Below are 25,119 nucleotides of genomic sequence, written 5' to 3'. Positions count from 1 at the left end.
CACGGGAGCCTCTTTTTATTTGATTTTCTATGTTTGAGCTGTGTATATTTATCAATTTTATCCTTTATAGCAGTTATAATATTGTTGCATGTATGTACACAGCTTTCTCTATCAATTTTAGAGGCCCAATCAATTTCATTTAAATCATTTTTAAGGAGCTCTTGATTTCTTTTAGGAATATGAGGAATTTTGCATTGTTTGTTTGATTGTTCTTTGTTTATGTATCTTGATTTATTTAGTTTCCTGGCTATTAAAACAAGATTATGATCAGACAGTCCAGTTATTAGGTTGTATGTTTTAATTACCCTGTCTGGTTTATTTGTGAATATTAAATCTATCAAAGTTTGAGACGTTTTTGTTATTCTAGTAGGCTTTTTAATCAGTTGTGTCATTTGTATTGAGTTTGCAATGTCTTTTAGGTGTTTCCTCTTGCCTTTATCAAGCCAATTTAAGTTGAGGTCGCCCATGAGCAATATTTCCTTTCGTTCATATGTTTTAAGAATTTTTGTTAAACCAGTATAGAAATCGCTTGTTGCATTTGGTGGTCTATATACACAAAGTACAATAAATGACATTTGGGGCGATAGTTTAATTGTAACCCCAACACACTCTATAGTTTGATCTGGAATGTCTATTTGGTGACTGTCAATACTGTCTTTTACGTAAATCAAGACCCCGCCCCCTTTTCCCTTTCCTCTGTCCCTTCTGTATACTTTGTATCCAGGAATCATAAATGCCGATACAGGAGTTGTAGCTGTAATCCAAGTCTCAGAAAGACACAGGTAATGTAGATTTGATCCCAACAGTAGATGTTCCAACTGTTCCGTTTTAGACATTATGCTACGTATGTCAATATGCCCTCCGAATATTCCTTTCGGCTTTTTCAATGGGTTCCATAGGACCGACGCATGGTTTACTGTCTGAAATAGTTTCATCTGGCTTTGTTTTGAAACAACTATAGTCTGCATTGCGTTTAATTTACCACTTTCATTTGCTGGCTTAAGCACGTGTAGTGCCGGGAGGTTACCTTGTTGCAATGTATTGGTAAACGTGGATGCGCAATGTTAGCACCCGACAGCATCTGCGCTGTGCTGAAAGCATGCGAGGTGTGGATCAGAACGGTCTCCACCACCTGCAGTGGTTGTTGTAGATCCATTGGCCCTGGGTTCCCTTGAATATCCCCGCATAAAAGTAGGATAATGCAGAGAAGAGTTGTACGGCCCCGGTAGACTGTTGTTTGAGCCATTCTCCGTGCTCTCAGCTTGTATTGCTTATTTGGAGCATTCGCACGCCCATCATCAAGAACTTTGGAGAAGATGACATACTGGCTCCACGAGTCAAGGGGTGTAGCAGGCCTAGGTGTGCCACTTGCTTGTGAGATTGATCGTTCACTGGCAGCAGTCCAACTCCCACACATTTGCATAGTGATGATCGTCGTCAGGTAGAGCGATACAATAAGCACATTTAACGCCTTGGCTTTGATGGCCAAGATATCTAGGTTTTAGGGGCAGATGTTAGATTGGGCGGTTTTCCAGATGTCTTTAAAAAAGGAAGAGCATTAGCATCTGCCAAGCTGGTACCTCCTGCCGTCATCTTGGATCAGATCATGTGACAGAGGTCAGAGGTCACCATTTTGAAGAATGTTGGCAACCAATCAGAGACACTGAGATATTTCTCAAAATATCTTCTCTAGTGTTTCCACAGAAGAAAGTCATACATGTTTGGAATGACATGAGGGCGAGTAAATTATGACAATTTTATTTTTTTATTTTTTTAATGAAATATCAAAAGGATAAACAATGCAGATTTTTATTTTTAATTTTACAGCCATTCTTGGTCATATTTACCAGGGGTGCCCAATAATTCTGACCACAACTGTGACCATATGCTATACTTGACAATCACATTTATGATTAGAAACATTTTAATAATTATGTATGAGTTCAATCCAGACATTATTATATCTGTAGGCCTTAAACTGAAGAGCCTGAATATTTCTGCGGACAGACTCATCTGAGCTGCTTCATCCTCTGTTACACCTTTAAATAAAACTAAACCATTATTTGGCTGAATACTAAACCAACATTAATCAGTCAATATCACGTGTTTCTAATACGCACGCTAACACACATGCTGCTTTAATTATTTATTAGTCTCTTCCACCTGTATGAAACACATTAATCACACATTTATTTCTCCTCATAGACAGTAATGAGGCTCTTCTGTGGATCTCCTGATGGTCACTGATCCTCTCATCTCCGTTTCACAGATTTAAACTGATGTAATGATTTATTAGGGACGTTTGGTGATTAATCTTCATCTATTCTGTAAGGAGAAACCAGAAGAGAAAACAATCAGTGTTCAGTGGAACAAAGTACAAATTACTTATTTAATGACTTTCCATTATCTTGCAGAGATATTTCTCAAACAATATTTGAGTTTTCAGTATAATAGATTTAAAACAGGAATGGGTTTCATATGTGTGTGTGTGTTTGTGTGACTGCAGAAGGACCTGCGACTCCTATTGAGTCTCTGTAAAGGAGAAACACACGCTGATGAGTGTACAGCGTATGGAATAAACCACAGCGAGCAAATACTAATGTTACTTTCAGTTAAAACCTTTCAGTTCAATTTCCACAAGTTAAAGCCGTTTGTCCTCTAGTTTACACGTGTGTAGGCTCTTAATAAATAAATGAGAGTAATATAAGTAATAAGTAAGTGTAAAGTAGTGTGACGTGTTGCTTGTCACAGTAAAAACACACTAGAGACAGAGACATTTCTCATGTGAGCTGGACGCTGTGAGCTGAAGCTGGAACTGCACTGATATTAGCAGGAGTGCAGCGTTTACTACAATCTGACCAAGTCTGTTTTCACACTGAACTGATTCACTATTATTGACACAGTTAATAAAGCAGGTGTTGGTGTATAAAGCAGGTGTTGATGTATAAAGCAGGTGTTGATGTATAAAGCAGGTGTTGGTGTATAAAGCAGGTGTTGATGTATAAAGCTGTGACAGTGAGCTTTTGTTCTCTTTCCTCCTTTGTGTTAAACATTTTAATCAACTTTACATTTTGTTCTCACACAAACCCTGTGTTGCAATAAAGCTTAATGATAATGTCCTTTAATGAAAGTTTGAAAGATTTGTTCACATATCAGAGGTAAATGAAGATCTCTTTAATATCATAAAGTGAAGTTTCCTCACCTCAGGACACAGTTTGAGTCTCGTAGCTCGTCTCTGAGTCGCTGCTGTGAGTCTCCTATCTTATTGTCTCTCAGATCAAGCTCTTTTAGAAACTGCAGTGCTTTTGAGTTAGTCAAAGACTGAGTTAAAGAAGAAACGTCTGTAATGCCACAGTCATGTAGACTAGAAAGACACAAACAGAGGAAGAGAGATTATCTTACAAACAATTAATTAAGGTGAAGAATTTTACACATATATAATGTGAACTCAGACTCTTCATGAGATATTGAGTATATAAAGTGTCTTGGTTTAAACTGTTGAAGTGATTTTAAACTATTTCTTTCTTGTATGTGAATGTGACCTCAATCTCTCCAGTTTACAGTGTGAATCTTTCAGTACGTCACATAAGTGCTTCACTCCTGAGTTTTCTATTATATTCACGCTCAGGTCCAGCTCTCTCAGGTGTGATGGGTTTGATTTCAGAGCTGAAGTCAGGATGAGACACTGTTTCTCTGTAATACAGCATCTAAACAGACTGAAATGACTCAGAAATGACTGAAATCCATGCACAGTTCATGCGTGTGTTAAAAGCATCATTAATAAATGCCATACAGTCACTAATACACCAGCAAAATCATGGAAACTTAATGATATGAACAAACCAAGACAGGAGCATTTGAGGAAACTAGTTACAATACCAGTCTGGATCTGTCCTCACTCCACAAATAAGTGAGGGTCAATATATAGGATCAATATAGAAACAATAGATAGGTTAACATTTAAATGACTGATTTCACATTTTAAACATCAGAAAATCTTGTATGTGAATCACAATTAATTTAAAGTCATTTTTAAAGTGTAGTTTACAACCTCTGTAAACATTTTGCTTAATAAATTAAGATTTAGTGAAAAGTACCATTAGACCAGTATAACTATAACTCTGTCAGAATAATCTACTGTCATTTGTTACGCTGTTTTTAGTCTGTTCTCACTTCTGTTTTGTTTCAAAGCAAAGATTTGTCAGATTTCAGCATATGAAACAATTTTATAGCCACAAAGTTTCAAATGCTTCACAGTTTAATGCTCTTTCTATTGATACACATAACAAACCATTAACTACCGGTAATAGTTTTTCTGAATCTTGCTTCAGATGGAGAAACACCAAAGTGCAGTGCTATAAATGATGAGACTTGAGTCCAGTTGCCTTAAAATAAAATAATAAACAGTAAACTTTAATCACACTGTAACTGCTGTACAGTATAATGATACTAACTGTAGTTTCTCCAGCTTGAATTGTGGGATCTTCAGTAGATCACTGAGGTTTTTCACTCCAGAGTCTCCTAGTTTATTCCTGCTCAGGTTCAGCTCTCTCAGGTGTGATGGGTTTGATTTCAGAGCTGAAGTCAGAACAGAACAACCTTCATCTGTCATACGACACCAGATTAACCTACATTAGCAGAAATGAGAAAAACAAACTCTTTATTCTGTTTCATTCAAATATCAAAACACTTTTTCTTTCTTGTATGTGAATGTGACTGACCTCAATCTCTCCAGTTTACAGTGTGAATCCTTCAGTACGTCACATAAGTGCTTCACTCCTGTATTTTCTAGTTTATTCCCGCTCAGGTTCAGCTCTCTCAGGTGTGATGGGTTTGATTTCAGAGCTGAAGTCAGGATAAGACACTGTTTCTCTGTAATACTGCATCCACTCAGACTGAAGACAGAGAGAGAAAATGAGAGAAAAGACAAAAAAGGTCTCATGCTGAGACACTGCTGATAAAAGACAATAAAAGTGTGCTCAAGGGAAATTTTACCCAGGAATAAAATAAGGAAAAAATATATTTCCCTACATGTGATCTGCATCTGGATCAAATTTTGTGGTGATTGCATAAAGTAATCAAAAGTTACAACATTTGGAACCAAGCTAGCCTTTCTGTTTAGCTCTTGATACCTGGAAGGCATTATTAAAATTGTTGTTCCTCTGTGAGGAATATCTTTAGTCCAAAATCAACATAATCCATTGCGTCGATCATATTTAAATCGGGAGCATATACACTGTAAGTAATGATGTGCCATTTTCTACGATCTGTGCATGTTTCATGAAGTTACAAGCGTAAACGCCATGTGAAAGCTACATTTGATTTTACTTATCTACACCTGTGGGGTTTTATGTGCTATTACACCATGAGAGAATATCTTTAGATCTGTGTGACGGATTATGGTGAGTTCCCATGATCAGAGCATAATTCATGAAGTTATGAGAGAAAACGTGGCATAAATGCTGCATTCGTATATTATTTACATATGGGTCTTGCGGGGCTTCACTTACAAAAACTCGCTCAAGTTTGGTCAAAGTCCAAAACAATTATGTGTGTTGTATTCTACTTTTTCAAATGACACATGACTACTTGAGCTGTATGATGTTTTTGACATATTACAGTACATAGTACCAAAAAATATTTCATAAATTCATAAATTATGAAGAAAAAAATATTTATCAACAAATAATGCTAAGCACTACTTAGGAGTTAATCAAATTGGCTACATTCATTGTTAAGTTCAGACTCTAAGCTTTGAAATGACACTTATTTTCCGTTGATCAAGGCAGTAGTTTGAACAATATGATTGTGGTGAAGTACTCCTTTAAGCCTCACTCCGCCCCATTATTAGTTAGCGGCCTTATTTGGACTATATAAAGGGCATCCCCAGAGTGGTAGGATATTGCGTCATCTTTGTATTCATATCGGTGTCCTGGTTGCCGGTGCTCGATTGCTCTGTGTGGGAGGTATGTGTTTGTTTGCCATAGTTAGGGTTTGGCATCTAGATTGTGTGTGCGTGTTTACTGACTTTTCTGCGCAGCTGGTGTCTGTTTGGAGGTCCGGATTATACCGCTGGAGGGTTTTCTCTGCACATTGCTGCTATAATTTCAGGGTAGAGAAGAGAACCGATCGCACGTACGACCCGGCGTGCTGTGAACAACTGCCACTCTACTGCTCGGTGCGTGAGGTAGGTGTTTGTTTATCATAGTGATGGTTTGGCGTTTAGATTGCGTGTTTATTGACTTTTCTACCCAGCTGGTGTCTGTTTGGAGGTACTGCTTGAGGGTTTGTTTCTCTACATCGCCGCTGTAGTTCCAGTTTATAAAAGAGTCGATCGCACGTATAACACAGCGTGCTGTGAGTGACTGCTGCTCTCCTGCACGGTAGGTCTATTGTATTGTGTGGATGCGGGCACGGGACTGTATTTATTTTGTAAATGACGCGTGAATTCCTCTGTATAGTGAATGGGATGAGGGAATGGTCTGCCGGATATTTGAACGGAAGTCCTGCTGATCGGTATGTAAACCCATTCATGTCTCTATGTCCCTTTTAAAGTGAAAGCGTGGTTTTAATCCTGTTTCTTGTGTATTTTAGGCCATTAAAGTGGGCGGTTGATCGCAACGTGGTTTGGCCTCGACGCTGCTGTTTTGCTTCTAGTAGTTTTGTTTACAGTTGTCTCGTTTTCATTTTGGTTTCCTTTTGTTTGTTTCTATTTTGTTTGTGTTATTAGCCCTTATTGTTGGTAAGCAACAGTATATTGGTTCTGTGTGTTTATTTGGCATTAACTGCCTATGGCTGGTAATATCAATGACAATTAATGCTGTTTTCGTATAGGCTGTATTTATATTCTTTTGTTAATTAGTTTTCTCTTTCTTTTCCAGGAGCAGGGGTGATCCAAAAGCGGGCAGGCTAGCCATCCGGTGCATGGTGAACAGATCGAAGTTCTCCCTTTAGTGTGCGGTAGAGGTTTTCTTGTTGTGGATTTTACAAGTGTGTGTGTGCTGTGGAAGTTTTGGGCACGGTGTACTCCTTGCAGGCTGATTTGAGGCCTCCTGCTCAGCCTGCCCAGCTAATGGTGCACCCCAGCTCCGTTATGAGAGTGACATGTCTGTTTATTGATTGAACTGTGTTGCTCATATACAAAGTAGTGGTCTGGCCGTCCAGCCCCGTTGTTTGACTGATTCTAATACCATGTTTTAAATTATTTATGACATTAAATAAAGAATTGTATATATTTTCATACGTATTCACGTCTCAGTGTCTTGTGATTGTGGGAGGGAGAAACGAACTTGTGTGCCCCCTTTTTCTTAGGGGTATTTCCCCAGCTGGGTTAAGGCTGGGGTGGCGTAGTCGTAATTCATTATAGCTCAGTAGGTGAGAGCATGTCTGTAACCATCTAAATCCCATCTTCATTGCCACATCTGGCACAGTCGGCAGGGTTCTCCTTCTCCACATACTGACCTAAGACGTGGATATTTGTCTTTGTATTGTGGTTGATTTGTTGTTTAATAATTTCTTTTTTTCTCTTCCTTCAGAAGCAAAACAGCAGTGTTCATTTGGGCTGGTTGTGTGCTTTTGTAGTAAGCTGAGCTCCATCTTAACGCGTGATATTTACTATTCGAAATTGTGGTAAGTTTCTCTTCTATTGTGTGAATTAACAATGGAAGACGAACTGCAGGAACTAAGAGAATTAGTAGCTCAATTAAGAGCTGACAATTTGAAGTTGCGTCAAGATCAAGCCCTGGCCAGTTCGCCTGGTCCTAGTAGTGACCCCCCGAGGATATCCGGGTCATCCGTAGGTACATCTCAACCCGTAGATACCGGCCCACTGCCCGAGCGTTTCGTGTTTATACCGAGGGACAGAAAGTGTTCAAAGTTTAACGGTAGGTCGGGCATAGGGATCAATGAGTGGGTCGAGGAAGTACAGGCTTGCATGCGGGCTCTGCATTTATCTGTGGCGGCCCAGTCCTTTTTCTTATTTGATCATTTGGAGGGGGAGGCACGCGAAGAAATTAGGTACCGGCCCGTTAGTGAGCGGGAAGATCCCAGCAAAATTATCTCCGCCCTAAAAGAACTCTATGGGTGTACACAGTCATATGTTGCCTTGCAGGAGTCCTTTTTCTCCAGAAGGCAACAGGAGGGTGAGACCTTGTTGGAATTTTCTCTCGCTCTCATGGGTCTCCTGGAGAAGGTAAGACAGCAGTCACCAGTCGTGTTGCCAAATGCCGAAATACTTTTGCGCGATCAATTTGTCGAGCATGTGCTTGACAGTGCGCTTCGTCGTGAATTAAAGCAATTGGTACGTCGTCAGCCCGCTGCTACACTGCTAGATATTCGTAGTGATGCTATTAGGTGGGAACGTGAGGGTATGCCTGGAGGGGCAAGAAATCGAAGCCATTCTGTTCCATTAGCTCATGGTTTTCAATATGGGGTGCAAGGAGGCGTGCGGCAGCAAGTAGATCGGCGTACTTCGCCCTCAGAGATGAGTGAGCTTAAGGAAATGTTAAAACTGCAGCAAGGGCAGCTAACTCAGCTTGCCCAGAGCGTCGCCCAATTGCAGAATCCACCTCGTAATGTTCGGCCGGCTCGTGCTGGTTTCGTTATATGTAGGAGATGTCAAAAACCTGGCCATTTCGCAAGAGATTGCGATGGAGAACGTATTCCTCCTCGCTCACCCTTGCCTGACCGAACAGACACCAGGGCACTGGGAGATAGGCAGCTTCATTCAGGCGCGGCGTCGGGAAACTAGTTCCCGCCGAGTTGTTGAGCCACAGCTCGGTTGGGGAAAGCGTAGGCTTGAATGGTTGTGATAGTAATGATTCAGGGTCATGTTTAATGTCGTCATGCCCACATTTGGTGGTGGTTATGGGAGGTGTATCCGTGTCCTGTCTGATTGACACTGGATCAATGGTTTCTACTCTTACTGAGAGCTGTTTTCGAGAACACTTTGAGCCATGGGGCCAGGACCGTCTTAAGACTTGTCAGTGGTTGCAGCTTAGGGCTGCGAACGGGTTGTCCATCCCTTACATAGGTTATATGGAGTTAGACGTAGAACTTTGTGGGAAGTTGTTTTCAAAATGTGGAGTGATGGTAGTCCGGGACCCTCCTGGTGGTGCTCAAGCCCCTGGTGTGTTGGGGATGAATGTATTGGGTCGGTGCTACCAGGAGCTTTTTGTACAGCATGGGCTCTCTCTTTTTGAGTCCCCACCTGCGTCTGGCGCACCCAATATAATTGTCCAAGCATTGCAACGCTGCCATCAGGCGAGTATTCAACCCTCTTTGGAGAGCATAGGTAGGGTGAAGGTACGTGGTCCTCGAGCAGATCGGATTCCAGGTGGCACAATTAAATTTGTAGCTGCTACTTGTTCAGAACAGTATGCTAGTGGCATAGCACTCTTTGAGCCGCCTGAGTCTGGCCTTCCGGTTGGGCTTTTAATTTCTCCCTCTCTAGTTCGAGTAGTCAAGGGTACCGTTTATGTCCCCATTGTGAATGTGGGAACTACCGATGCTTTATTGTTCCCTCGTCGGGTGATAGGTTCCTTAACCAATGTGTCTGTTGTTAGTTTGCCCCCTGGAGTTTCGGAGCTCAGGCCAGGAGCTGTGTGTTCAGTCTCTTCTCAGACCGGCGTTCCGACTGGGCAGGGACAGCTGGATGCAGTGGATCTATCCCATTTGCCAGCAGGAGACCAGAGGGAGGTTAAGGCCCTTCTCTGTAGATATCGGTCTGTGTTTTCCCCTTTTGAGGGAGATGTGGGGTGTACAGATTTGATCTCTCATGACATTCCCCTTCTTGATGATGTTCCCATTCGGCAGAGATATCGACGTATACCTCCATCCGATTATGAAGCAGTTAGGGTACATATTAACCAGCTATTAGAGAATCAAGTGATCCGAGAAAGCTGTAGCCCATATGCTTCGCCAATTGTGCTCGTCAAGAAGAAAGATGGCAGCATACGCATGTGTGTAGACTATCGACATCTGAATTCTAAGACGAGGAAGGATGCCTTTCCCTTGCCTCGTATTGAGGAGTCCCTGGATTCGTTAACGGGTGCCCGTTGGTTCTCCACTCTGGATTTAACCAGCGGGTACAACCAGGTGCCCGTCACAGATCGGGACAAGCATAAGACTGCCTTCTGCACCCCATTCGGTTTATTTGAGTGGAATAGAATGCCGTTTGGGCTCTGCAATGCCCCCAGTATGTTTCAGCGACTCATGGAGCGCTTGTTTGGCGATCAGCAATGTCATTCATTACTTTTGTATTTGGATGATATCATTGTATTTTCTTCCTCTGTTGAGCAGCACTTGGAACGGCTAGAAGTGGTTTTGGGACGATTAGAGCGAGAGGGTCTTAAAGCTAAGTTGGAGAAGTGTGTATTCCTTCAGTCGGAGGTGAGGTACTTGGGCCATGTAATTTCATCCGAAGGTGTGTCCACAGATCCTAGTAAAACCCAGGCAGTGGCCCAATGGAGGCGGCCATCTAATGCTACGGAGTTGCGTTCTTTCCTTGGCTTTGCTAGCTATTACCGCCGTTTTGTGGAGGGGTTTGCTAAGATTGCAGCCCCTCTGCATAGGTTGGCAGCGGAATTCTCGGGTGGTAAGCCTAAGCTCAGGCGGCGGGCAGGAGCAGGGTTTATGACCGCTTGGAGTGAACAATGTCAAAAGAGCTTTGAGGATTTGAAGTTAAAGCTCACTACCGCCCCTGTGCTCGCGTACGCTGATTTTTCTCAACCTTTTATTTTGGAGGTGGATGCGAGTCATGGTGGTTTAGGGGCAGTCATCTCCCAGGAACAGGACGGGAAGGTTCGTCCAATCGCATACGCTAGTCGCAGTCTTAGGCCCACTGAGCGCAATATGACCAACTACAGCTCCATGAAGCTGGAGTTCTTGGCGCTCAAGTGGGCCATGACTGAAAAATTTAGAGAGTATTTGTTGGGCAGTCAGTGTGTGGTTTTTACAGATAACAATCCACTGAGCCACCTGTCCACCGCAAAACTGGGCGCTACAGAGCAGCGTTGGGCAGCCCAGCTGTCCGCATTCAACTTTCAGATCCGTTATAAGTCAGGGAAAAGTAACAAGAATGCTGATGCCCTTTCCCGACAGAATCCTCCGGGGAATGAAGTGCTGGGTGGACTAGTGCTGGGAAGTGAAGTGCCGGCTATTTTACAGAAAGGGTGGGAAGCCGAGCGGGTGGTTGAGGTACAACAATCAGCGATTACTATCTTGCCTAGTTGTTCGGGGGCGGATTTTCGTCAAATGCAGTTAGTAGACCCGGTTATCTCTGAGATTTTGCCCTTTTGGAAGCGAAAGGCCCGTCCAGGGATGGATGAACGTCAGCAGATGTCGATTAAGGCCCGGAAGTTGCTCTGTCAGTGGGATCGTTTCGTGGAGCGAGACCAGGTACTTTATCGTAGAGTCTATTGTCCTAACGGTGGGGAGGAGGTCTTGCAGTTGTTATTGCCTGCTGTGTTGAAGTCAGAAGTGCTGACACAGTTACATCAGTGTCATGGACATCAGGGCATTGAGCGAACTGCTGAACTGGTTCGACAGCGGTGTTATTGGTCCGGTTTGGCCTCAGATATGGCCCGTTGGTGCCAGGAATGTGAAAGGTGCCAAGTTGCTAAAGACGCGCAACCAGTATCTCAGAGTTTTATGGGTCATCTCTTGGCTTCGAGGCCAAACGAAATTCTGGCCATTGATTTTACCTTATTGGAGCCATCTAGGTCAGGAGTAGAAATTGTGCTTGTTATGACTGACGTCTTCAGTAAATACACTCTTGCTGTTCCTACTCGGGACCAACGGGCCGAAACCGTGGCGCAGGTCTTGGTTAATGAATGGTTTTATAAATTTGGCATTCCAGGTCGCTTGCATTCGGACCAGGGACGTAATTTTGAGTCTCTACTGATCCTCCAGCTCTGTGGACTGTATGGAGTGGAGAAATCTCGCACGACCCCTTACCATCCAGCTGGAAACGGTCAGTGTGAGCGTTTTAACCGGACCCTGCATAATTTGTTGCGCACTCTGCCGGTATCTAGAAAGAGAGATTGGGTTGCATGTTTGCCCCAAGTTCTCTTTTACTATAACACCACTCCACGTCAATCTACTGGTGAGTCCCCCCATCTTTTGATGTTTGGACAGGAACCACGATTGCCCGTGGATTTCCAGTTGGGTAGTGTACAGGAACCAGTGGCTGGCAGTGTGCACGAATGGGTTCGGGAACATCAAGCCAGGTTACAAGCGGCTTTTGAGAATGCACGAGAGCATTTACAGATAGCAGCAGGGAGACGTAAAGCAAGACATGATCAGCGGGTCCGGCATGTACCCTTGGTAGAGGGGCAGTTGGTTTACTTAAGAGAGCAGGGCCACAAGGGTCGCCATAAGATTCAGGACCTGTGGAGTCCAATCGAGTATCAGGTGGTGCGGGCTCCCAAGGAAGGTGGTGGGGTCTATTCCATTGCACCGAGGGGTGACTTGAGTAAGGTAAGGAATGTACATCGATCATTGCTTAAAGGGCGACTCCAGAGAGGTGTTTTGGCGGAAGCATCTTTGGGGGAGCAGTTAGAGCCATTAGTGTTAGGACAGGAAGAGGAAGAAGAGGACGAAGTGGACTTGGTTGGCGTGATACCCGGAGGTCCAGTTGCATTGGGTGGGGAATCGGAGAGATTCGACCGGACCATGCAAACAGGACTTCACCAGAAGGTGTTTTAGATGTGGCTCTATCTGGACCAGTAAGTTCCCTTGGTGAGTCAGGGATGGTGGCAGCTGGCCTCATACCGGTTTTGGTTCCTTTGGTGAGTGGACAGTCGGAGGAGAGAGAGACTCTAGTACGACGAACCGGACGAGTAACGGCTGGTCACCATTCCAATCTTTATCACCTTCCTCGTACCGGGAGGATTGTACCCTCCACTGACTCTGTATCTGACTCTGTATCTAATTCTGTAGCGGCCATTTTTAGGCCTTGGAACTGAGGTGGGGCGGTTGTCCATCGTCGGGTCGGCGATGTAAAAGCGGGGGGTAGATTGTGGTGAAGTACTCCTTTAAGCCTCACTCTGCCCCATTATTAGTTAGCGGCCTTATTTGGACTATATAAAGGGCATCCCCAGAGTGGTAGGATATTGCGTCATCTTTGTATTCATATCGGTGTCCTGGTTGCCGGTGCTCGATTGCTCTGTGTGGGAGGTATGTGTTTGTTTGCCATAGTTAGGGTTTGGCATCTAGATTGTGTGTGCGTGTTTACTGACTTTTCTGCGCAGCTGGAGCAGGTCCGGATTATACCGCTGGAGGGTTTTCTCTGCACATTGCTGCTATAGTTTCAGGGTAGAGAAGAGAACCGATCGCACGTACGACCCGGCGTGCTGTGAACAACTGCCACTCTACTGCTCGGTGCGTGAGGTAGGTGTTTGTTTATCATAGTGATGGTTTGGCGTTTAGATTGCGTGTTTATTGACTTTTCTACCCAGCTGGTGTCTGTTTGGAGGTACTGCTCGAGGGTTTGTTTCTCTACATCGCCGCTGTAGTTCCAGTTTATAAAAGAGTCGAGTGACTGCTGCTCTCCTGCACGGTAGGTCTATTGTATTGTGTGGATGCGGGCACGGGACTGTATTTATTTTGTAAATGACGCGTGAATTCCTCTGTATAGTGAATGGGATGAGGGAATGGTCTGCCGGATATTTGAACGGAAGTCCTGCTGATCGGTATGTAAACCCATTCATGTCTCTATGTCCCTTTTAAAGTGAAAGCGTGGTTTTAATCCTGTTTCTTGTGTATTTTAGGCCATTAAAGTGGGCGGTTGATCGCAACGTGGTTTGGCCTCGACCCTGCTGTTTTGCTTCTAGTAGTTTTGTTTACAGTTGTCTCGTTTTCATTTTGGTTTCCTTTTGTTTGTTTCTATTTTGTTTGTGTTATTAGCCCTTATTGTTGGTAAGCAACAGTATATTGGTTCTGTGTGTTTATTTGGCATTAACTGCCTATGGCTGGTAATATCAATGACAATTAATGCTGTTTTCGTATAGGCTGTATTTATATTCTTTTGTTAATTAGTTTTCTCTTTCTTTTCCAGGAGCAGGGGTGATCCAAAAGCGGGCAGGCTAGCCATCCGGTGCATGGTGAACAGATCGAAGTTCTCCCTTTAGTGTGCGGTAGAGGTTTTCTTGTTGTGGATTTTACAAGTGTGTGTGTGCTGTGGAAGTTTTGGGCACGGTGTACTCCTTGCAGGCTGATTTGAGGCCTACTGCTCAGCCTGCCCAGCTAATGGTGCACCCCAGCTCCGTTATGAGAGTGACATGTCTGTTTATTGATTGAACTGTGTTGCTCATATACAAAGTAGTGGCCTGGCCGTCCAGCCCCGTTGTTTGACTGATTCTAATACCCTGTTTTAAATTATTTATGACATTAAATAAAGAATTGTATATATTTTCATACGTATTCACGTCTCAGTGTCTTGTGATTGTGGGAGGGAGAAACGAACTTGTGTGCCCCCTTTTTCTTAGGGGTATTTCCCCAGCTGGGTTAAGGCTGGGGTGGCGTAGTCGTAATTCATTATAGCTCAGTAGGTGAGAGCATGTCTGTAACCATCTAAATCCCATCTTCATTGCCACATAATTATAAATTTTTCCGTAGCTAGGTGGCGTCACCAGCGGTACACTCCGGTTTAGAGGGACGACTCAGAACTCGTCAAGAGTTGATCGAAATGGTTAGATGCATTAAAAAGCAGAGTTTCTAAGCTTTGAAGTGATACATATTTTGTTATTCCATTCAGTGGTTGCTTAGTAATTTGATTATTGATTTTCTTCATTGGGGTTATAGGGGTTAAAGAGCTACAGCAGGCATATAGTCTGTCATAAAGGCCCCATTTACACTGCATGGTTCAAGTGACCCAATTCCGTTTTTTTCCTCTCATGTGGCACAGATCGGATATGACCGGTGAACATGTAAGGCAGGAAAAAACTGCATGGATTCCGATTTTCTCAGATCGGATTCAGGCCTCACTCATATGTGGTAATAAATCGGATATGAATCGGATACGTGCATTTGCGTGTGCCATGTAAGCAGACAAATCGGATATGCCCCAGTAAATGCGAGTCGTACATCATTAAAAAAGTGATATCAACTCATCAACTGATCAGCTGATCACATGACTTATTATAGGCGCAATGGAGGACGAAGGCTACACACAGTGGAGTAATGGGGAGGTTTTATGTCTTTTGAGTCTTTGGGGCGAAGAGACAGTGCAGGCAAAAATGCAGGGTTGTTACCGAAAAATAAATCCGTGTTTGAAGACATTTCACGAGATATGGGGAGGCACGGTTTTAAGCGCTCGTGGCTACAGTGCCAACGTAAGATAAAAAGCTTAAAAAACAAATACAAAGCGATCAAAGACCACAACAATAAGAGTGGAAATAGGCGTGCAACATTCTCATTCTTCGACCAAATGGAAGGCATTTTAGGTGACAGGCCAAGCTGCCGACCACCCGAATTACTAGATAGCTTCAGAGAAGAGGATGTCGCTTCATCAGTGGACTGTGAAGAGCCGGAGTGTGAGAACATTAACGTTCCAGGTAAGGGCAAACTAAAGTTCTTTTTTAGATAGTCTAGCATATTAAAGTTGTTTCAGCAATCGACAGATTAGAAAAATATGTTAGCAATTACAGTATTACATACAAGGGATGTGACCAGCTACCATCATTCATTACAAAGTATGATAGCTAACATGACTTTCTAATTTGATGAATGCTACAATATTATATAATATGCAATAGGCTATTACTTCAGTTGTTTATATTACTTTTTTTTTTTTTGTTATCATAGACTCTAGACTTAAACATGTGATCACAGTTAGTCATACTTCTTTAGAGTAATATCTAATATCTTCATATCAGCCACTTTTTGTAAATTTACAAGTCAACATTTGTCAAACAGATGAGCCCCCTGACACGCCACAGACCGCCTCGAGTGAGACCAGTGGTTCATCCAATGATACCCCATCATTCAATGAGAGAGCCTCATCCAGTGTGAGCACCACAGAAGTACCTACAAGGGCCTCAACACCTTGCTCAAATCAACTGGACCGTAGTACACCAGGTACGATTAATAGTCATTTGTATAACCAGGGTGCGATTTGCCGGGGGGGATGCGTGGGATTTCCCCCTTTCTGGTCAATGTATCCCTGCCTCTGCTTAATTATTTTTATCCCCGGTGGGGATAAATTTATCCCCCCCCTCAAAGTGATCAGTGCTACTACACTAGTGGTGAGACGGATCACAAAACTTATCACGGATCCGTGGTTTGATTAAAGCTATAGTAGGTAATCCTGTTCAGAAACTAGGGTGGAATGGTCCTTCCATCCTGAGAGTAGTCAATACATTATGTGTTCAGAAAAAGGAATGAAAACTAGGGATGTCCCGATCAGGTTTTTTTGCCCTCGAGTCCGAGTCCGAGTCATTTGATTTTGAGTATCTACCGATACCGAGTCCCGATCCGATACTTCTATAATACATAAAAAATGAATAAAGAAGAGCGAAAAACAGATCCAGGATGTTCCTTATTTTTTATTTAATTCACCTTATTTTAACATTCAACAACTCTGTTAACAAACAGAGCACTTCTGTGAGGTAGCTTGAACAATCAAGTAATAAATAACATAAATTCTTCACTTTTGGACTTAGTGCAACAGTAAATATTAAAAAAAGTCTAATATATAAACAAATAGCACCTCAACTTAAAATACCCAGCAGGCATGTAAACAAATAAAAAAATAAAAGTGCCACAGTGTTTGCAAAGCCAGTAATGTGCTTTTAGGAACTGCACTCGCCGGTTTCACACTGCACGCGTATTTTTTTCGGCGCCCACGTTAACAGATTAGAGCATTCACACCGCACGCAGAGGCGGCGCGGCAGCGCGTAGCAGGAGCAGAGCAGGAACAGCAGTGCCGCAATCGTTTCGGCGCCGAGTCTATTTTTGCTGCGCCGCTTACGCTGAATTAAAGTGACAATGCATTGATCATTGGCAAAATACACCGCAGTTTTATCCAAAAAGTGCATTGATGATATCTATTGTGTTTTAAACAGTCGATCAAATGACCAACAGCAATTTAAAAAGAAAACAACTGTCCAAAAACAAACTTGTTGCCAGAACAATAAAAACAAAGATGAACCAAAAGTTATATAAATTAAATTATTAATAAAATAAGTAATAAGTATTAATTTCATCCCTAATGAAAACAATCAGACCTCTGTTGCAGCTGCAGGACAGTAAAAACTCTGACCAATCACTGCCATTCGGTGCGAATGTAAAGAACCAATCAGATGCCTTCAGAGCCAGGAGGAGTGTCTTAGCAGTGTCAATCAAGTTCGCGTACGCGCTGATCGCCCCTCTCTTGCACAGCGCGTACCGTCATTCAAAATCAAGATTGCCGGTGTGCCGAGCAGCTGTGCTAATGGCGGACAAACAACCAAAACTGCCAATTTCTGGAGTGGAACCTGCTCATACAACAAAGACAGGTAAACGGAAAAAGACCGATGATGATAAACAAGCCCGTCGGAGCCCATTGAAAACTCTAGCCGCATAACATACAGATAAAATGTCACGCACTGTGCAAAGCAACAATTGAAACCTGCTACCCTTATATCTAGCGACCTTATCCGTCGTCATCGGTGACCCTGCATGTTTACTAGCCTGCGGGTTCACGGCAGGCTCCGCTGTGGGGGGAACTTTACATAACAAAATACATGTTTAACAGCTAGTAGGCCTAACGTTATATGTTATGAATCTTACACGAAATTCATCTTCATCACAGTGCAACTAATGGAAATGGAAAAACGTGTATCAATGCAACCTGTTTTTAGCTTTGCCTTATAGTTATAACTAGCTCGTTAGCGAATCAAAAAATATATATTTTAAACTTTACCAATATCGATATGATAGCTTGATAGTGAGTAGGCTACTAAAATACATCTTATTTGTTTATATTCATAATGATAAAGTTAGATTTTTTTATTACATGTGATTCTGACATGATGCTACATGCACTGCGCTCCTTCCTCTCCGCTCGTCTCAGGTAAATAATGCGTCTTCCAGCTCAGCTGTCGGAGTCGCGCGTTCATGTGTTTTGGGGGCGTGGCTTTGGAAGGACCCCAGAAGGGAGAGGGTGGACTGAATGGAAATAATGAGCTGTCTTTAAAACAGTCGTTAGAGGTCTACATACACTCGATTTTTATACTTTCTTTTTCAGAATACTTACATTTTAATTATGTATTGATATATACATAAAGTTTAAAAAATACGTTTTTTAGACCATTCTTACCTACCGACTTAGAGAGCTCGCTGTGGAGCTCTGGCAGGAAGGGTGCGGTTCTGGACGCTGGCGAGCGGCGGCGGTGATGTAGAAAGCAGCCGTCGAGTCTGTTGGGTGCTGGCTCCTTAGGAGGAGACCACTCGAGGCCCAGCTGGTCAACGGCCCTGGTGAGGAGGTGCAAAAGCTCCGCGTCCTCGCCTGCTCGAGTGCGGCCGGAGTCCTGGACTGTAGAGGAGGCGGTAGACCACTCCTCGCTGTCAGAGGCCAGGATAGAACAGCTGTCAGCGCGCTCGTCACACCCAACGGCCTCATCCCCTGACGCGGCGGCAGCGCGGGGCGGGAGCCAGCGGTTGAGCGGCCGAAAGGGGGGGCGGGGAGGGCGAAAGAGAAGCTTGAGGGAGGGGCTCCGGCGAGCTTCTAGGCGCCTCATCAGTCTCCGGTGGTCTCTGTGAGCGGCGCTTCTTCCTGCGCGGCGTAGCAGAGACAGGCGGAGAGACAGCTTGGTCGAAAACTTCAAGTCGAGCCCGCAGGGTCAACATTGAAAGTTCCTCGCACTCTGGGCAGCCGCCCGTAGAGAGTGCGGTGGCGGCTTGGTCGCGGCCCAGGCAGAGAGCGCAGATGAGGTGGCGGTCTCCGTTGCTGAGCGGGGCGCGGCACGAACCGCAGGAAAAACGAGGCATTTTGAGAAAAACGCCTCGTGCTCTTTTAGAATGAGAAAGTGTGTGTTGCAGTAGGCGAACACACACAGCAGTAAAAGGATATGTCGCCGGATAGCGTAGCAGGCACGGATGGCTGAAGGCGGCGAAGGTGGCCGGCTTCTTCAGGCGCTGTCCTAAGCTTGCTGGTCGCTGGTTTCAATGGCGGCGGCTCTCAAGATCCAGCGATGCGAAGAGCTTCGCTGAAGACAAGAAAATCTGAATTTTAGCCTACGAGCCCTCCTTATATACACACTGGCCACACCCACCTTGACGGTTAGAAGGGTGTGGAGGGCGCGAAGCACCCTGATAGGGTGTGACGTCACACAGGGCTCACTGGTAGGCTTAAGCAGTTGCCGCCGGGCAGCCAATGAGCACGCTCATACAGCCTGCCATGGTCTGCCGGCTGCTGCACTGCGTTGACAATGAATACAAAATTAAGGATAATTTTTGGCTTCAGATCTCGAAGAAAGATAACTTTCCCGTAGCGTAAGCAACTTACGCAATACGAGAGAACCTCTCGTAAGAGAACCACAATCGCTTAGACGCCATTCTTCTCCAGCATATCAATGCACTATGATGACAGACAGCTCGCTCACGAGCGAGGGCGGGTCTGTGTTGAAACGCTGCTGTCAATCACAATCGTGGAAGGGGCGTCGATTTTGTGACGTCACAAAATCGAACGGCTTGATTTCAGAGAGTGTAAAACATACAAGGAGATAAAAAAAAAAACACTGGATGGATTTTTTTATCATTTTATGTTGGTTGTGTACAGGCACTGCCAACACACATTTCAGTACAATCAACTTGTAAAAGTGCATGTACCATTATATGACCCCTTTAAAAGGAGAATGTCAAGTTCAGACTAAACTATAGTTATTTTTTTTTTCGGAAGAGCATTTTTTTCTTATTGTAATGTGTATAAAATGTTTGATATATACACAGACTGGAAAATGTTAATTGTTTGAATAACAGTAAAAATAATACAAGTTCAGCATTAGGAATGTTGTCTTATCTTTTATTACATTGTTTACATTTATTATTGAGCAAAATATTGGGTCAGTGCCTCCCTGATTCTTAGTGGCTGGATGTCTGCAATGCCCAACGGGTCAACAGCACCTGGTGGTACATCAGGAGGTCCAGCTGCACTAGGATCTTCACTGTAGGCCTCATTGTGTTTTTCACAGATGTTATGCAGAGTGCAGCATGTGGAGATAACTGTGGGGACCAGTGATATGTCCACATCTAGGCATTTTGACAGGCACCTCCACCGACCTTTTAATCTTCCGAACGCACACTCCACCGTCATTCTAGCCCCGCTTAGTCTCTTGTTAAAATGACGTTGGTGTTCGGTCAGATTCCCAGTTTCCGGGTACCCCTTCATTAGCCAGGACCGAAGTGGGTAGGCTGGATCCCCCAACAGCATGATGGGCACTTGTGTGCCCTGGATCTCCTCAGTGGTCTTTGGTCATGAAAATAACAAATTGCAACTCTTACTGAAGAGAAATACTGTGATAATGACATTACTATGCAAATCAAGGTAAATGTTAAGTTATATAATTGCAAGTCAATATCATTGATCCATACTTCATGACAATAACTTTTAGCATGATTAATAAATATGTGAGTAGATAAAGCTGGGATAGTTCAGTATAGTTTATGTACATACCTTTCTATACTATGTATGCTTTGCACACATTGAAGGCTGAATAAGAAAAAATAACTCACGTTTGGAAAGAGGACTCCTCTTTCTGCCTTCTCGTAGATAACAGAATTACAAAGAACCCTGGAGTCGTGAACACTTCCTGGCCATCCGATGTTGATGTTTGTGAAACTATTGGGGTGGAGGTATTAATTGTACATTAATAAAAAGAAAAACATGATATCTGAGTAAAGACAGTGACAGAAACAAATGAAAGACAACACGTAATAACACAATAACACGGGAAAAGGCATAGCAACAACCAGGGAGACAAATCTATGTAAATTATGTATGTCCTTACCAGTATTTGTGGTCCACAACTGCTTGCAAGATCACAGAATGCCATCCCTTGCGATTAAAATAATCCGTATGGTTCTCATGTGGAGCGATGACTAGGATATCACTCCCGTCTATAGCCCCGGCACACTGAGGGAAACCCCAGCGATTTTTAAATCCTAGAAGTACAGTTTGGAGCTCCTCACCTTCTGGCAGCTTGATGCACTCGCGCATCATCTCATTTCGCACGGCATGGCAAAACTCCCGGACTATTAGGCATACTGATGCGTCACTTATGCCAAACAGATGTGCCAGTGTTTGATAACCAGCTCCTGTCGCGAGCCACCATAGTCCAACTCCAACGCGCTTCTGCACTGAGATTGCCTGGCGAAATGTTGTGTCCTCGTAAGAGAGCATTGGTGACAACCGCACACACAACATTTAGTTTCTCGTCGCATACGAAAGTTGCTGACCCACAGTTCTTGACCCCAGGTTCCAACAACGCGATCCCACCAGTCTTGAGTCCTTTGCCGCATCCAAACCTCCCTTTGAACCGATGTTGCAGCGATCATCGCTAAATTCGCCCAGGCTGCAACAAGGGCTCTCCTCTTTTTTCTCCGCCGTACGAGACCAATGTTTTGCTGACTTTTCAAAATATTGTGGAAAGCAAAACACTGGATAATTTTATTTGCATCTGCATCCATTGCATTTCGTGCTGTTTTACATCCTTTTCCGGGTCAGAACATCTACATTTGGTAGTTTTGGCAGTGTATAGTGTAAATGCAAAAATCGGATAGGGGGTCACTTTTAAAAGATGATGTAAGCGGGTCGTCACAAAAAATCGGATATAGTCAGCAAATCGGATTTGGGCATCAAAACCTGCAGTGTAAATGCAGCCTTAGTCTATAGTTCCCATATTCTGCTTGTAATCGTGTCACACTAGTTCTGTTTACTGGAAACTGTTGTTTATCCTTTCATTTTTTTAAATTATTTCTTATATCTCTTGTTTATTGCAGCAGCAGATGCAAATCTCATGATATTTCTGCAGAACATGTACACAATCAGTGCATTGTTTCAAATACTTTAAATGCAATTATTTTCTAGTTCAACACCTTATTTCAATATTGACCAATGGCAAAGCCCAGGGGCCTCATTTATAACCGCTGCACAAAACAGGCCCTGAAAGAGGTGTACGCCACTTCTGACGTATAAATTGTGATTTATAAAAACAAACTTGACAGGAAAATTTGTGCACCTGCACACAAACTCTGAGCCGAGCGTACGCACATTTGAGACGGAGCAGATTGGTGTCACCGATGGGGAATTTTGCGCAGGGTTTGGCGTACGCACGGTTTTATAAGTTAATCTTTTTTTGACGTATGCCATTTTTGGCTTTCAGGCGCACATAGGCCTACACTTTTAGTAAATATCCTACACACAATTTTATAAATCGGTGTAACTTAAAATAAACAGCAAACTTTAAGCACACTGTAACTGCTGTACAGTATAATGATACTAACTGTAGTTTCTCCAGCTTGAATTGTGGGTTCATCAGTAGATCACTGAGGTTTTTCACTCCAGAGTCTCCTAGTTTATTCCCGCTCAGGTTCAGCTCTCTCAGGTGTGATGGGTTTGATTTCAGAGCTGAAGTCAGAGCAGAACAACCTTCATCTGTCATACGACACCAGATTAACCTACATTAGCAGAAATGAGAAAAACAAACTCTTTATTCTGTTTCATTCAAATATCAAACCACTTTTTATTTCTTGTATGTGAATGTTACTGACCTCAATCTCTCCAGTTTACAGTGTGAATCCTTCAGTACGTCACATAAGTGCTTCACTCCTGTGTTTTCTATTATATTCCCGCTCAGGTCCAGCTCTCTCAGGTGTGATGGGTTTAATTTCAGAGCTGAAGTCAGGATGAGACACTGTTTCTCTGTAATACTGCATACACTCAGTCTGAAGACAGAAAGAGAAAATGACTCAGATCCATGATGAACATCTTATTAACATTTTAAGCCCTGAAGGCATTATTAGAGTTGTTGTTTTTTGTTCTTTCTAAATGACCCACAAAAGTAAAGACTCAAAACCCCAAAACTAAAGCAAGGAGAGCTAAAAGTTAGATATCATTTGATAGATTTTTTTAAATATTTTTATATTTTCTTTAATTACATTTGGACAATCTCATGCTGAGACACTGCTGATAAAAGACAAAAAAAGTGTGCTCAAGGGAAATTTTACATATCTTTCTTATTTGACATTCAATAACTCAGGAAGAAAATAAGGTATGAGGAAAATATATATTCCTCTACATGTGATCTGCATCTGGATCAAATTTTGTGGTGAAAGAATAAAGTAATCAAAAGTTACAGCATTTGGAACCAAGCTAGCCTTTCTGTTTAGCTCTTGATACCTGGAAGGCATTATTAAAATTGTTGTTACTCTGTGAGGAATATCTTTAGTCCAAAATCAACATAATCCATTGCGTCGATCATATTTAAATCGGGAGCATCCACTGTAAGTAATGATGTGCCATTTTCTACGATCTGTGCATGTTTCATGAAGTTACAAGCTTAAACGCCATGTGAAAGCTACATTTGATTTTACTTATCTACACCTGTGGGGTTTTATGTGCTATTACACCATGAGAGAATATCTTTAGATCTGTGTGACGGATTATGGTGAGTTCCCATGATCAGAGCATAATTCATGAAGTTATAAGAGAAAACGTGGCATAAATGCTGCATTCGTATATTATTTACATATGGGTCTTGCAGGGCTTCACATACAAAAACTCGCTCAAGTTTGGTCAAAGCCCAAAACAATTATGTGTGTTGTATTCTACTTTTTCAAATGACACATGACTACTTGAGCTGTATGATGTTTTTGACATTACAGTACATAGTACCAAAAAATATTTCATAAATTCATAAATTATGAAGAAAAAACTATTTATCAACAGATACCTCAGCACTACTTAGGAGTTAATCAAATTGGCTACATTCATTGTAAAGTTCAGACTCTAAGCTTTGAAATGACACTTATTTTGTGTTGATCAAGGCAGTAGTTTGAACAATATGATTAATAATGTTTTCATAGCTAGGTGGCGTCACCTAGCCTGACTACGTCAGACTTCGTACTTCCACTCAATTTCAGTTCGCTTCTGTACTCAGTCTGAGATAGCGACCTATCTCCCCGTTTTCCTCCGGCCTCAAAACAGCCGGCCAATCAACGAACAGAGGGCGGGCTGAGAGCCGTGACGTAGACGCTGATTGTACCGTGGATGCGTAGATTTACTTCACATAATCTGCAAAAGTCGTTCACAGCCATGTTCACTCCGGTATTTCGCTCGATGGTTTTGTTTTCGCATCATACATGTGTTTACAGTTGAAGTTCAATGCGGCAAGTCGGAGCATAACACACTTCTTAACCAAACGTTATGTGATTGGCTTACGGGTAACCAATGATTTTAAACTTCAGACAAGCGCCCCCCCCGCAAGAAAGAAAATGCTTTTCAATTATGCACTTCCAGACTCTGTCTACGAAGCAAAGCGAAGTAGCAGAGTTTGGTATTACCAGGCTAGGCATCACCAGCAGTACACTCCGGTTTAGAGGGACGACTCAGAACTCGTCAAGACTTGATCGAAATGGTTAGATGCATTAAAAAGCAGAGTTTCTAAGCTTTGAGATGATACATATTTTGTTATTCCATTCAGTGGTTGCTTAGCAATTTGATTATGATTTTTCCATGGGGGGTTATAGGGGTTACAGAGCTACAGCAGGGATATAGTCTGTTATTTAGTCTATAGTTCCCATATTCTGCTTGTAATCGTGTCACACTAGTTCTGTTTGCTGGAAACTGTTGTTTATTATTTCATTTTTTAAATTATTTCTTATAATATATCTCTTGTTTATTGCAGCAGCAGATGCAAATCTCACGATATTTCTGCAGAACAACATGTACACAATCAGTGCATTGTTTCAAATACTTTAAATGCAATTATTTACTAGTTCAACACCTTATTTTAATATTGACCGATGGCAAAGGCCAGGGGCCTCATTTATAACCGCTGCACAAAACAGGCCCTGAAAGAGCCGTACGCCACTTCCAACGTATAAATTGTGATTTATAAAAACAAACTTGACAGGAAAATT

At 42.8% G+C, this 25,119-nt stretch overlaps 1 protein-coding gene across 4 annotated transcripts in view; it reads right to left on the bottom strand.

Moving 5' to 3' along the window:
• Positions 1 to 1,775: 1,775 nt before the first annotated feature.
• LOC311304235 (uncharacterized protein) overlaps positions 1,776 to 25,119 on the bottom strand; it is an 807,935-nt gene continuing 784,591 nt past the window's right edge. For all 4 annotated transcript variants that reach the window (XM_084431142.1, XM_084431143.1, XM_084431145.1 and 1 more), the window contains 6 exons: positions 22,750 to 22,923; positions 22,483 to 22,656; positions 4,722 to 4,895; positions 4,455 to 4,628; positions 3,203 to 3,364; positions 1,776 to 2,325 (listed from right to left, as the gene is read on the bottom strand). In XM_084431142.1, coding sequence (XP_084287268.1) covers positions 2,310 to 2,325; positions 3,203 to 3,364; positions 4,455 to 4,628; positions 4,722 to 4,895; positions 22,483 to 22,656; positions 22,750 to 22,923 — 874 coding nt within the window. In that variant the 3' untranslated portion in view covers positions 1,776 to 2,309. The remainder of the gene's footprint in view (positions 2,326 to 3,202; positions 3,365 to 4,454; positions 4,629 to 4,721; positions 4,896 to 22,482; positions 22,657 to 22,749; positions 22,924 to 25,119) is intronic.

Source organism: Rutilus rutilus (genome assembly GCF_951802725.1).
Source record: "Rutilus rutilus genome assembly, chromosome: 14".
Classification (NCBI taxonomy): domain Eukaryota; kingdom Metazoa; phylum Chordata; class Actinopteri; order Cypriniformes; family Leuciscidae; genus Rutilus; species Rutilus rutilus.
This window is presented reverse-complemented; position numbering and strand designations above follow the sequence as displayed.